At 36.2% G+C, this 15,629-nt stretch overlaps 1 protein-coding gene across 5 annotated transcripts in view; it reads right to left on the bottom strand.

The window, feature by feature from the left end:
- Window positions 1-15,629, bottom strand: part of Pkc53E (Protein C kinase 53E) — a 524,230-nt gene that overhangs the window by 226,294 nt on the left and 282,307 nt on the right. For all 5 annotated transcript variants that reach the window (XM_083135905.1, XM_083135906.1, XM_083135901.1 and 2 more), the window contains exon 4: window positions 3,729-3,840. In XM_083135905.1, coding sequence (XP_082992031.1) covers window positions 3,729-3,840 — 112 coding nt within the window. The remainder of the gene's footprint in view (window positions 1-3,728; window positions 3,841-15,629) is intronic.

Below are 15,629 nucleotides of genomic sequence, written 5' to 3'. Positions count from 1 at the left end.
ACCAGTGCAGATCTGAAAAGGAATATGACAGAAAAATGCATGCACAACAGAAACATTGATAAAATGGATAAAAAACGTCATTCTAATACACGAGAAAATACATAAAGTTCAATGCATTACTAGAGTTCCGTTAGCTCTACAATTAGTATGTCATTGCAAGCATGTTTTGTGGTCGAATGCGGTGCTCGTGAAAAAGATCTTAACTTTTTGCACTCGCGATAACACCGAAAAATGTTGATTGTTGCCAGAAAGAGATGAGTGGATACAACTATGTGCTGTATCCACATAATGTAATGCATACTACATAGCGAAGTAAAGCGCGAATTTGGCCCGCACGTGATTTTTTTTTAGTGTTTCTCTGGAATTTAATCACTCTTAACGTGTATTTAGCAAAAAGAGCTGCGATAATCTCAAATGTGTAGCTATGCAAGTATTATGTGATTCGTTATTACTCTACCAAGGAAAAAAAAATCATTTGAGCATTGGTATGGTGTTAACCCACTCCACACATTGTCCTCACGATGCTGGGTGAACACTTACATTCTGGGACATGCCGGTTGTCGAAATCGACACAGCTCGCACCAAAGTCAAATTGTAGTTAAAGGGTTACTGGTTCAATTCTCGGTGGAGGCACATTGCACTTTAAACTGAAGAACCAATTCTGATAAGCCTATCTGACCACAAAGTGGCTCGCGTCAAAGACGAGAACGATAAAATCATTCGGTTACGTGGAACCTCTCGTTTGGTATTTAAAGTAGAGTGGATAATTGCCAAACTTTTCACTGTGGGTTACGTAAGTAATAAAAATCGGGTTTCATTGAGAATAAAGGTGCTTTTAACAATGCAATCATCAACATCACTAAGAAGTCCTACCCACTTAGCTAGTCTATATGGTGATTAGTCTTTGTTAATTCTGGCATTGCAGTTCATTAGCTCTTTTAAAAATATAAATATAATTTTAGTGCTGCTTCTCGAAAAGTGCGATTTTTAGCTAAAATTGCGCGAAAAGTTAGAAAATTACACAGATTTTTGAAGAAAAAGATGGACAAGCAACATTCAGATCCCTTGTCAGAAATTGTGCACATTAAAATGAAACTGTGTTCATAGACACTGATTGGTAGATGCCGGGGTTTACATGGTCAAAAACATACTGGTTTTTTTTTTTTTTCTATGAAATGAACTATCATGCATCAACCATATTATGTTTTAAAGTAACCTTTACATTTGTGTCAATAGCATGCAAAAAACTTCGGGCGTATTTCATAGGGTAAATTACAGAATATTGGACGGGCCCTTGTATTATTATTTTTTTTAAGCTGAAAGGCATAGGAATCAGCAATCAAGATATATATATATATATTATATATATATTTAAATTAAGCAAATATATCTACAATTGAGCACATGCATATTATAAATATTGTTTCTGTCTTGGAAATTGTGAAAATTTATGCTATCATGTGTTGGAATTATTGTTTCAAAGCACATTTCTGTACATTTCAATAACAATAACAATCAATAAGTTCAACAATTGAATACCTATACGTATGCTATATTTTAATGAACTGTAGTTGATGAAATTACTATTTATCTTTCAACCCTTTATTATTTTTAAATACATCAACTCTCATACTGGTTGGCATATACTAGATAAACACATTACCTTATTTTATATGATAGATTATGGTACACCAAAACCATGTTACACCCAAGCCAATTGTAGGATACAACTTTTTTTAAATTTTATTATAATTATTGTATACTATTTGGTGAGTATTTTATGTACGCGTAAGTGCATGTATGTACGTAACAAATATCCAATGAGCAACATAGAACATTATTTAGTAACGTATACACAGAATGGGCAAAGCAAGCAAGCATTACTCTTTTTTCTACCAGAAGTAGCGCAACTTCGTCTGCACATACTACCGCAATAAATATGCACACACAATTCAAACATTACTGTCCCGAATTCACACTTTGGAACAAAGAGACAATGCAACAATATTTACATCTAAGCTACCAAGATGACCACTACGGGAAGGATGCAGGGTACACATTCCACTATCATCATATTCTAAGGGTTTTCTGAGGGGAGGAGTGTACCTTCACATTTCAGGCCCTGCTTGGCGACTCCGTGGAGCATGGAACCGCAGTGGTCGCAGAAAGTGGGGGAGAAGTATGAGTGCTCATTCCACTTGTGCTTGGTGTATGCACTCTACACGCCGCGTGCAAGATAAATGGACAAAACAGTCAACATACGAGGAAGGAGAAGAAACACACACAAATAGAATGTCTCCAACACTGCACATACTGGAAGATTGCACACATATGGACCACCATTGGTTGTGAAAGTTGTAGATTTTTGTGTCAATGGCACATGCAGCATGTTCACTTTTGGTGATCTGTCACGCTAAAAAAAAAAAAAAATTCTTTCAACCCGTACATGGCTCGTTAACATGCCCGCTGTATTAGAATAAAGAAAAGGAATACTATTATTCTACCATGAATATGTATCGTGATTCAAGCTTGTTGCTGGTGAAATTTAATATTTATCATGAATCATGCTTGTTGCTGGTGAAATTTAAGGTTTATCATGATTCATGCTTGTTGCTGGTGAAATTTAAGATTTATCATGATTCATGCTTGTTGCTGTTGAAATTAACTTCCACAAATAGATATTATTGATCTTGTAAAGAGAAACACTAATCTACTTTTGTTATTCTATTTGGTAAATATAATCCCCCCACACACAATTATACATATTGAGCATGTATACATTTAGTTAGAATAATAAAATTTAGTTCTAATTTCTTGTCTTGTACTTTAACAACGTGCTTTTCTCTTCTTCTGTTTTACATTATATTCAAATTAGTTGTAATAGTGTTCATTTTGCATTCAATGTGGGTTAGGTGGAAGATGGAAAATATATAATCCTATCCCCAAAATACATAAGACTGGAATAAATGCAAGTCTCCATTGTCGAAACTTCATCTTTCCTATCTTCTCTACTTTTCGTTGATGAACTTTCCATGAGAGCTATTGCTCTGAAGGGCTCTCCCTGAAAGAGAACTGGTTTTCCCCTAACCAGAGAGCGTAGATTTTTCTGTTTCCGCAGCTCGAGATCTAATTTCCTTGACTTCCTTCTGCTTCAGAAATGTCTCACGGATTTCCCCTCCAGTGGAGTTTGACTTTAGAGCCACTACACTGATTTCTCACTATAAATCATTGTCACTGACTTTCCAAGTTTGTAGAATCTCGGTGAAGCATGCGTAGTGTACACAATTGATCTAGCTGTCCGTTCAAAAGTATTACTACGCCATAGACACAATTTTAAAAAAGTACGACGTAATTGTCTCAATCTGATTTATAAGTTCGTTTAGGAGGTGGGGGTAATATAACGTGGCAATCTTCCAGCACTGCATCTAACGTGCTGACACGTGCTGTGTTCGTGCACACTGATTCAGGAAAAAAAAAACACATGTAACACAATGACACAGTATAGTTGTAACACCATCGGGAGAGACATCTGCTTGCGAACACCATCAACCGCTGACACAGAACAAGTTTTCACACTAGGGAACAAGAAAACAAGGCAAGCATATATATATATATGTATGCCACACACACACACATGAAAAGTACTGAGGAAAAAAAGAACCATGCATTAGTATGAGAGAGACCACCACCAGTTGATCGCTACTGATTGGAAGAAGCGTCTATGTTACCTTCGCACTTCATCCCTTGGTGAATGACACCATAGAGTAGGGATCCGCAGTGGTCACAGAAGGTCGGGCTGCTGTAGGTATGTGGTTTGAACCTGTGCTTGGTCCGAGAGTCCTAGATAGGAAAAAAAAGAACATATGAAGAACATATTACTAGTGAAAGAAGTCCTATACCGATACACAAAAATTTCAAACAGTTGTTTCACAGAAAGAGATTAATAAATTAGAGCAGTTTTTGGAATCAACTGGTTACTTATAACGCAGTTAAAAGTAGCACTTACTTACTATATTATGTCCCAGACACAAAATACAACACATGTAAGTCTTCATATAATTCATACAATTAATGATAATTGACTATGTGTAATTTGTAATAAAGTTTCATACAGACAATAACTGTAAAAGTAACTTAATTAACTCTTACTTTTAAAAAGTAACTTTCCGAACAGTGAATTAGAACACTATGAATAAAGGTGCTGATTGGTACTATCATAATTATGACGCATACTTATCTTGCAATGTATAGTAAATATATGTAATTTCATTACACCCTTAATTTCCTAAAAAATAATTTTGCAGCAAAGCTACTACATTCATTCCTACCTGTATCTCTATGTTCATGTGGAATTAGAATATACTTTATGTTCAGTTATCCTAAATTTAACATTTCATTACTCAGTAATCAAAATTTAAAACTTATACATTATTTTCTCATTCAGCTAGTGAAAAGACAAAGGAATATAATGTTATTCAAGTTTTAGCTCCCACTGCATATATCTAAGATAGTGGACTCTCACTACAAAAACACCAAAATGCAAAATTATATTATACAACCTACGGCTTTCTTCCAGTCTTACGGAGGACGTTCTATATGCTGGCAAGGGAAGTGGGGAGCAGCAGCCTGTAGAACGTCGTATCTCTCGGCGCCACCGCTGTTGTCTGGTTGGTCTGGTGCGTATTCCCCGCCCCCCACTTCCCTTGCCAGCATATAGTGTGCCCGCCGTAACAGTAGAAAAGACGTATAGTAAGATGCAGATCCTAGAACAAGAAATGAAATGAATTAAATGAAAGAGTATGTTAAAAATATGTCAAGTTTGGTCAGAGTTACTTTAAAACCTGTGAAGATGTTGTTAATATTGTTGACTGCTTTTTTATACAATGATGGGAGACGATAGAGGGTACTGAATCTTTATTATCGCCGGTAACTTTGCTTCGTATATCGTTATCACGAGTCTCGTTAACATGGTTTCTGATACAAACAAATGAATTTTCTCTTTAACGTTTAAACTTGAGCACGAATCACGTCTCAATATAAATAATCGACAAATAGATTAAAGATCAATTCAACACATTTAGAAAAATTCTGGACAGCATAGATGATGACTGTGACATTGGTGTAGTTATGATTAACCCTTAAAACCCCAAGCTTTTTTGCACACAGAAACGATCAAAGTGGGTCCACTGGACACCTATTAGATTTCTATGACATTCGATTATAACTTATGAAAACTGTCCCTAAACCTAAAATATGTAATACTTAGTATACAGTGTAAATCTGTAGTTTTCAGTAATTCTAGTGACAATTAAATCATTCTTCTATCATAATGAAATAACATTTCTATACGATACTATGAGTACGTAGTTTGTATTCCACATAGATTTGTCATTTTGCATTCCTTTTCCCTGACACTTATAAGCTAACCTAGTGGTTTAAAATTTCAATCGAAGAGGGATAAAATTCAGAGAGCTATATTTTAAGAAAAGTAATTAAAAATTAACTTTAATTAAAATTACTCTATTTTTTTATACAAGGCAAACTTCTATTCGCAGCGAACACGATATGTTCTTCAATAGAATATTCAGTACACACATTTCTGTTCCATTCTTCAGAGGTTTGTTGCTTTGTTTTCTTGCTTCTTTCGATGGACACAAGAAACATCCTTTTAACAGGTCCTTGCCTACTCGAAGGATTACTGTCTGTCCTTACTTCAAAGTCCAGCCCCTACCCCTTTGCTAAAGATGTGGAAGCATCAAACTGCAGCTCAGTTATCTCATAAACTTAGATTGTCTTCTGTTTGGGTTAGAGGTTTCCCAATTCTGGTAGAGAATACCCTTGAAGACACTTTATTTGTATCCTGATCAATTATCTGAAGCATGTTATTACCAAAATAGAGATGCAAGCAGTTCTGTTGTCGAGCGACTACTTTCAATTGAGGTAATACAACTTTGTTCAGATTTGATTTTATAATGTTAACTGTTCTGGCAACCTGGGGAAATTGTTTTTATTACAGTATAATAATTATTCATCTGTACTTAGGAAAACAGTACTGGTTGACGACTGTGTGCTTTGTAGTTCACCAATCTCACAATCAATCTTCTCTGAGGATGCCAAACTCTCATGATCAACGTCACTCTCACTGGTATAAAGGTTTTCGTCTTTAACACTGATCTCCCCCAAATCAACATCATCATCGCTAACATGGTCAAATAATGGTCTAGTAATAGCTGAATGTGTTATAAAAGACATATTGCTACTTGCCATTGTGCACAACGAAATACAACAACATTGTCAACAATCACATTTAGAGGCAGTGCAATATGTAATGACATATTGCAACACAAGTGACTGAAAAACAAGTGCAGTCCCGCAGCGCTATTTGGATTGAAAGTGCTGTTTATATCATAGGGGTCCAATGGACTCACCTTGGGTTTCAACGTCGCTCTTTTCTTCATACTAATATTACCAACAAATGAAAATAAGAACATTGTTGAGACACTCAGTGAAGAAGGTCAATAACATGAACATAGTTGGCACAAAGAACCGAAGAACTCTATAATTTTTTGTTACTACTGTAATCCAAAATACGCGAGAAAGGGTCCGATGGACCCACCTTGGGGTTTTAAGGGCGCGCGTGCGTGTGTGTATTTATAAAGAAAAATGTATGGGCGGATGCAGCATAGACTGTCACCATATTATTCTTGCTGTCACATTCAAATAAATAATGAATGAAGGTGTAGCGAAGGTGAAGCCTATCCCGAACATTCAAGGAGAACTATTAGTTAACGTCAGTGGAGGCCATAACTTCCTGAAAAACAATACTACAATTTTCAACTTTTTATACAATTAATTTCGCATTCAGGAGTTAACTTGGGTTATCTTCGGAAAGCCTCGAAAGCAAGGCAAATGTAGTTTTGGACAAATTTGTGACTGCGTCCAAGCTGCGTCACAGGAAAATTCCCAAACGCAAAAAAGTAACGGACGGACCCACCTATACGAATTCCACCTGACTGTGCATTAAATTGCATCCTATAATCCTAGAAATGAAAGCAATTACAATAGGATCTAAAATTTAATAATTATTTCCTAATGACTGATAGGGATTTTTCTACCATTCATTTGATAAAGGCATAAGTTGTCCGACGTATAAAAATTGCAATACCGTTGCTAGTTTTTTCTATATTTAAAATAAATTTCTACTATTTTTACTAGGCCAGAAATTATATTTTCCATCATTTAAGCACATAATCTGAGCACAAGTTACATACAAATCAGTTCACGAACGAGCAGACATTTACGTATGTTAGGATACATCACAATGCCAATGAAATCTGCAAAATATAGACATTTCCCACTAAATTAATCATTTCCGCAAGGAGGAAACCTGAAACGAATCAGGATGAAGAATTAGGGAAGAAAGTGAAGCTCTGGGCAAATGAGAACGTGCATCATCTTGCTGGAAAACACAGGAAGGAAAACAATTCATTATTAGCATGGATCCAAGGCACCTAAAGAAGGGAGGAAGAAACAACGCACAAAGCAAAGAATAGCTGTAAACTTCCGTCATCAATTTCTCTGCATCTATAAACAATGAAAGAACAGGATATTTCTAAGTGAAAGAAGTTAATATTTAAACAATGGAAATACTCTATCGGAAGGGAAGAATAGCAACTTTTTCAATCCGTGCTTCACTGAAACTCCGGGTAGATGAGAAATAAACTTAGTAAACAATATGTAACGCACGTACAATTTCGTTATAAAAAATACAGTTTACACTTCACAGAATTTTATTTTCACCAGTATAATTGCTTGAATCGAAATTCTTAATATGTATTAAGTAGTTCTTTAAGAGCCTAACAGTGCTTGGTTTTGGAATACGTGCGCGTACACACACACACTATCGACATAATCAAACATCTTCAATCTTTGCTTATTCATTCTCCTGAAATCTTCAAATCTGTCTTATATACGTACTTGTTCGACTCTTCATACGCTCCAAATCCAGTTTATGGCTCGCGAAGAATGAAAAAAAAGTCACTAAAAGGCTCATTTAACAGTAATGCAGCATCTAATGCTAAAATCTACAATCCTACCACTAACTGAATATACACAATTAATTTAGCGTTTTTTTTATTTTCATATCATTTTTATGAAAAACTCAATATGCTGACCAAGGCAGAAATTTATTTTATTATAAAACACACTAAACGTAACGTTTCAACCTTCTAGCAAGATATTCTTCAGACTCTGCACCAAGTACAAATGTAACAAGGTACAAAACAGGATGATATATATACACAAACATTACTCCCCTCCAGACTATTAGAAAGTTGTTCTGGAATATTCAAACAGGTGGCTTTCCCTTGTCAACTGTACTTTCACCTAAAAGGCTAAAAATATTTTCTTCCATCTAGAATGTGGTTGGACTCTATCTCACGCTCTATTTCCTTCATTCTTCTTCCTTCTCTCCTCTTTCCCTCTTGTCCTTTCCACTCTTTCTAACACCTTCTTCCATTCTTTGTTTATCTTCAGTCCCCCATTCCAGTTCATTGTGTCCTTCACCTTTCTTCTCTATTTCCTTGGCCTACTTCCATTGTCTCACTAGGCCCCTAACATTCTCTTCTCCCTTCCTATCTGCTTAGCCTCATCCCACTCTATGCCATGTCCTGTTTCTCTCGTGTGTTTAAATATCACATTTCTCTCTCTCTCTTAAGTCGTATATCATCCCTATGTTGTTCCAACCTGTCTTTAGTTTATGTTTTATAATAAAATAAATTTCTGCCTTGGTCAGCATATTGAGTTTTTCATATCATGGAAACAAAGCTTAATGGTGTTATAATCCTTTTTATGTCCAGTCTCACTGTATTTCCTTCCATTGAACGTAAGCCCATAATTATCGTACACGCTCTTCAACACTTTCTTTAACGTACAGTCACGGACACTGCCGGCTTGTAATGAATACATTGACTTCCAATGGAATCGTTACAAGCCGGCAGTGTCCGTGATTTTACATGGCAATCGTTTTCGTTAATCATCTGGAAGTGACAGCTGCAACCATGACGTAGCACTAGCGCTAACGGTAGACACCGAGTGAACTACTTTCAAGGTCGCAGCTGAAGTGCGCGAAATTCAAACTCTACAAACGGCCCTAGTATCTAATATAATTATAAGTGTCATAATTGATTAACAATACTTACGACTACTAGATCTAATATTATGACTAATATTCGTGGCTTAGAGATATTATACACGGAAATGTACCAGCCTCAAGAATGCAAGAAAAACAAAATTTGTACTTAATGTAACCAGATGCTCTTTTTACGGAAGCAGGAATTAAACTTGCTTATCTCAAGCTTTCCTCTTAGTTCCGCACTGCAGACCTGCGGCAGGGGGTCCCTCCCCCACTCTCCGAGTATCCCGAAGGCAGGGATTTCTTTCATAATTTCACAAAGGAAGAAAGAGACGTCATTGAAAGAAAAGTAAGATTAAAGAGAAAAGTCAGAAAAAGAAAACAAGTCTAAAACAAAGAAGGTTGCTCAAATTTAGAAAGTAACGTTTGAAGTTTAGATTTCATTTGCCTTACGCGGAGACAAAAGCTGTACAAAGCCTCTTTGCCGAGGAGAGACCAAATGAAGAGAGCTTTTGTCTTCTTTGAAGACTTGATTCTCTAGAGAGCAGGGTAAGGTAGCTCGCAGGTCGGCAGGAAACCACAATGGATGATGGAGATGACACACAAGCTTTTCCCCCTAGGTGTTAAATATACGGTGACGGAAAATTTCGCGTCGTAACGCTCCTGTTGACTTTACAATGGGGTCGTTAAACACGGTGGTACCTCTAAGACCAAGACAAAATTCCAGTATAATTCAAGGTTTTCAAGACCAACATCAACGCTATAATAATAATTATGTTAATACAAATTAATTTTACATTAGGTTTCTTGTGCATCTAAAAAGTATGAACAATTTATTCGAATGAAAATTTACTCCATTACTAATGCAAAAGTACATTTTACGTATATTAAACATTTTCGCAAATGATGATTGTATTTTAGCACATAACGAATCTTCTTTAAACCCATCCCTCTATAATTTCTATAGCCTAGCTGTACTCTGAAAGCTAATATGGGTTTTCAGGAAACGATTGTTGATTACCATCATCCAGCAACACTGCCGAAGAATAACCTTCCTTTTGTTGTCCGAAATATAGATTTAAGAGGCAAGGCAGGCGGAATAAATCAGAAATCATCCAAATTTAGCAAAATTCATAGTTCAATTTTATTTTTCAAGTAAAACTCTAGTAAACATACATCAGAACATAGGCTGGAGGGGTGGGAGAACAAGGCTTTTTCTGGCCCCCAAATCCCTCGAGATGGGAATATATGTAGAAAATATAGTTTGTGAATCTTGTTTGCCCCACCCCCCATGGAATTTATTGGAGGTCATCGCTGCTGCATCAGAACCTTTCAAAATTTGGGTTACTATATGCAGAACTTTTTTCACATTGTGAAGAAAGTTTACTCAGAATGAAGGCATATTTCAGGATAAATTCCCGAAATTTAAGGAATTTGCGGCCAAACATAGTAAACGTATGTTACAACGGTGAGACAGCGAGAATGAAGTTTTTATTTTGTGTGATAAAAAAAAATTACGCATGTTAATATTTGGGGCAGCTATTAGTCTTTCTTGTTGATTTCTTTAACGTCGGGGTAAAGATTGCGGAGCTCGAAAGTGAAGAAATTAGGAGGTAGTGGTTGCAGTAAGGTACTCTAAAATAATTAAAATGGAATGGAAGATGAGTGGATTGCACCGCGCTCCAAGCCGCAGCGCAGTTCACTACTGAAGAGGAGCTGGTAAGCCACAGGTCAGTGTATGCAGGGCACCAAAAGGGGGGGAAAACCTCTTGCCTCTGATCATCATCAGTCTCCAGCCTGGCAATCAGGCGTCCTACCGACTGGGCAGCCACGAAATTAAAAGCAAGGACTGGTGCGAACGCAACGTAACAATAATAAAACCGCCGTGCAAAAGCAGAGATTGTAAACTGGCCTTAAGTGGAAGTCAAGAAATTATCGCCTTAAAGTCATAAAACTAAGTCTCAACATAAATGTATTGTCTGAAGTGCAGTTCCGGCTATTACAGAGTCGTTATCCTCCAAATCGGTTTCCAGAGTAAGCAACGAGAAGAGATGGACATTGCGTTGATATTTCGACTTGTAAACTCGTCCAGGTAGCAGCATGTACGCCGTAAAGAGTGGGAGCTATGCCGATATTACTGCCCTCATCTATATGTTGCCTATTGCTTGGCAGTAACTACGTACTGTAACTAACTACTTTTAAAATTACGTAGCTGTGGCTGTAAGTGTGTTAATATTTTGCAATAGAAGTAACATTATCAACAGTTACTTGCTGGCACTTAAATTGTTAACTTGGAAAAAAAAAAAGCAACGTGAGCGAAAAGCTACATTTAATAACTCTTTCTGACTGTGTGTCTTTTCTGGATGCCAAAGTGAAATGATTTTCGTGGAATCGCTTATGCGCGCTATTGAAATTCATTTCGTGCGAAAACTACAATGTTTTGGATGGATTACTGAATTCATTTAGGACGTGGTAGTCGACCTAGAAAATACTCATAGGCAGAGTGGATAAAAATCATGATTTTTATTTAAAAAATTCATTGATCATTTTTTATTTAAATCAATTTTCTTGATTCTTTTAAAAACCACACTTAATATTGCTTTCGTGATTTTTGGCATCATACATATAGATAGGTTTTTCATAGAAAGCCTCTTTCTAGTAAATGGCCCTGTAAAATATTTGAATAGTTTGACTAAAGCAAATAAAAAAAATATATGTAAATATACATTTTTCTGTTTCTGATACTGTACATATGAATGTACTATGGAAACATTCGTTGAGTGTGTTAATGAATCTATAATCATTTCAGTAACTTTCTTCCAGTGAAAACAAAACATTCTAGATGTACTCTATAATTGTAACATAATATATTTTTACAGTCTTTGTAGCTGAATTTTGACAATTTTTTAAATTAATAATTTAAATCAATCCACTTTGCTCATAGGTGAGGAAGTGGATCTTGTTGAGCTTGGAAGCAAAAATAACAGGTGCAAGTTCAATCAAGGCAAGCACATTCAAGATACCGTAACCGGCATAAGAACGATTTCTCGAAATAATGAAGACATTATACATCAGAACATAATTAAAACACATGTAGTAAGTCTTCATATACAGATCGCATTAGTGACAATTGATTTTCTGTCATTCATTTGCAAGAAAATTTCGATCAGAAAGCGTAAAAATAACTTAGTTAATTTTTAAAACAGGTAACTGTAACCATAACTTGGTTACTTTTGAAAGTAACTTATACGAACATTGTTTCTTTTCTCCTTTTGGAAGGCTTTACTAGCACCAACACTACGCAGTCTGCACGTTCCTTTGCGTTGGTTCAATTCTTCACTCATGTTGATCGTTGCCAGTGTACAAAGCAAAATACCAATATGTCCGTTTCGAATTGCCTTAAAGAAACACCCAAGTGGCATTCAATCCAAGGCTAAGTTCCCTTCAGGAAAACCAAGAAAGCGAAGGGGTCTACATGACATACATGCTGAGAAGTTCACAGCTGTTTGTCCTGGGGATTTTCCTCCTGATGTTTTCGAGCTTCGAAGCTTTTATGTGAAAAGACCGGGAAATGAAGAAAATGTCACGATCCATTCAACAGCAGCAAAGGCGGATTGTCAACTTTGTTTCCAAAGTTCCCCTTCCTTTCGCAGGAGAGAGAGAGAGAGAGAGAACTCTTAAGACATAATCTCCACCATTCTCATTGTGTTGAAGCCAGTTCCCTCAAATTAACGTCAATGAAAAAGGAAAGTTAGATCGAAGCTTTGACAAATATTTAACATCGTAGATTGTTGACTCTGTCGCATTAATTACAAACTTTTAACTGAATTTTAGGTAAGGCACCTTCAAGAACTAACGCACACGCACGTTCTTCTAATAAGTGAATCGTTCTCGAGCTGGAGGGATTTTTAAAAAGGCACGAACTTAATTCTGCACTTTCTGGAACTTAATGGCAATGTCGTATTTCTACATCAAATGGGAAACTACAAGTGTGGAAAAATTTTCGAATTAAAATCGTTCAAGTAAAGCTGACTCTGATGTTTGTTATAAAACTTTTGAATAAAATACAAGGCAAGATTTATGCCTTCTTTTTAATATTGTATTAATATATCTGACACAAAATCATCTTACTTAATATGAAATTTCACCATGTAAACGAAAGTCCCTTCCTGATTAAAAATCTTTGTATCCTGGGAAGTTTTCAAGATAGAGGAGTGAAATTTATAGCAAAGTGTGGGAAAACTCATCAAGTTTCTTTGGGTTCAGGTGACGTGGCATTAGTGAAACAGGAATTGTGTCCAAGAAATTACAAATGTGTTAAAATCTTGAGAAAAAAAGCGCAGTGTGGGTTATCATATCACGAGACGCATTTACCAAAAAAAAATGTTCAAATGAACTTTCACACCAAGTTCTGAAGGACACCACCTGATGTCAAAATCAAAGTTCTGGTATGAAAATTTCAAGGAAACTGATTGTGTCTGATTTGATCTTTCACGAAAGGGCCGGCGATGATCATTGGAAGAAAGTGCAGAGCGAATGCGAGCATGTTCATCTCAAAGCCAAAAAAATAAGTTTGCTGTTCCGTGTTTACAAGGTATAAATTGTACAGGCTTTGTAACCCAACAGGCCACATGCTGACACATTGAAGAACAGGTTATATGAGAGGTACTGTCATATGGCTTGTTTTAGTAACTATACCTATGCGCATGTTGAATAATTTAAGATTATTAGCACACGTCCATATGCACAAAGAACATAATGTTCAGAGAATTCACGAAAAATAGAGTATAAATGCAGTTAGAATTCATTTCTACTCACCTTAATTTCTGAAGGTAGCGCAAGATGGCACCAATCGCAATTTTATGAACAAACCGTAAATTCTTGAATTGCGTCTCGCTTGGATATCAATATAATGACAACTTCAATTTTTAGTCGTATTTAAACATTCTGGTAATACATTTTGACCTTAATGTTACAAGGTATTTTATTTTCATAAGAAATACCGCGGAAAGTTTGGTGTCGCTTTATGCACAGGGACGTTTTGACCAGATGGTGATTTTATCGGTTCCTGCAATTTGCACACTTGTTACTGAGTTATAATTCATACAGCGCGTTATTCTCCATTCTTCAGCATAAAAAAAAACAATGATTTCAAGGTTTATTACAATAAGATCATTGACACGTGTACATATACATATATTGCTGAATAATACATTTCGAAAAATTGTTACGTTGACGTGGTAAAACGTGTTGTGAAAAACGTTTGTAAGGGTCCCGGGAGGAGGTTCGGGTGCATCGGTTGGAACAAAGATGGTCGTCATTGAAGTGCTGGAGAAGGAACGCGGGAAGAAAAAATCTTCGCTTTATCGCGTTGACACGGCAAGAGGATGGCTATAACAAGATGGTTCTTAACTATGAAGAATGTATGGAGATCTGTCTGACTAATATGTGAAACGGGACACATTAGGAGGACATTGGTTATGACTGAAGGGAATAAAGGTAGGGGATGTGTTTGATGTTCTGCAACCCAACCCGCCATGAGATAAGCTGGCGTTCATCATATTTTACTGCATGAGCTCATGTCTTCGTACATTATTGGTAGATATGCCTAAATACGACCGTAGATAAAAGCATGCTTGCATGTGTTTCGTGTGCGAAGATAATGGTAAATCGTTCGTACTGAACCTCGTGGTTATAGAAAATGGCGGGCGACACCATTGCTATCAAAAGTAGAATTTCATGGTAAAACTAGCAAAAAAAACTAGCGTAATCCACTCAGAAAAGATTGAACTTAGCACAGATGTAAACTAATGTGATTTGCATCTTGATTTCACTTATTGACAAAGTATATTTTCAATTTTTATTTTGTTTTTCAAGTTCACTTGTCCGTACATGGGCATTCTGGTTGCACATAAAGACATGGTGTCGTATCATCTATGCGACGTGAAAATTAATGTGTAGTATGCGTTAATTCTTTCAGACTTGTGATAGTTAAATACTGCCATCACTTTATAAGAAATAATATGTCAGTTTGAGGCAGTCTTGACTAATTTACCAGCAAATACACATTGCAGTAAGTGTATCGTTCAGCATAAACCAATCAGCTGTTTATGTTGGTATAAACAACATCGTTTGTTTAGAAGAAACAGAACATTCTCAATGCTCTTAAGTGGCAGCTATGTAAAATTTACATACTAATAAAGGAGTTCAATAGTTTATGAATTATATTTCACTCGGAATTTGCACACAAGAATTAATCTGTACTTGATGCATGAATCTGTCATATGTGTATTCTCTTTCTGCAGGGGAAAGTTTTTGTGTGCTATTGATGAATCTAGTATTATCACACATTCTAAACAATCTCACCAAATGTTTTGGAATATATAATGAGGTATTTCTGTTCTGAGTTTATCCTTGACATTTGGCAGTATTAAGAATTTCGTTGTGTTGGGTTTAAAAGAACATGCAAAATTATTCGTGTTTCTGGGAAATTAGT

Source organism: Lepisma saccharinum, chromosome 14 (assembly GCF_977018435.1).
Source record: "Lepisma saccharinum chromosome 14, izLepSacc3.1, whole genome shotgun sequence".
Taxonomy (NCBI): domain Eukaryota; kingdom Metazoa; phylum Arthropoda; class Insecta; order Zygentoma; family Lepismatidae; genus Lepisma; species Lepisma saccharinum.
Note: the sequence above shows the minus strand (reverse complement) of the source record. Positions and strands in the feature narration are given on the sequence as shown.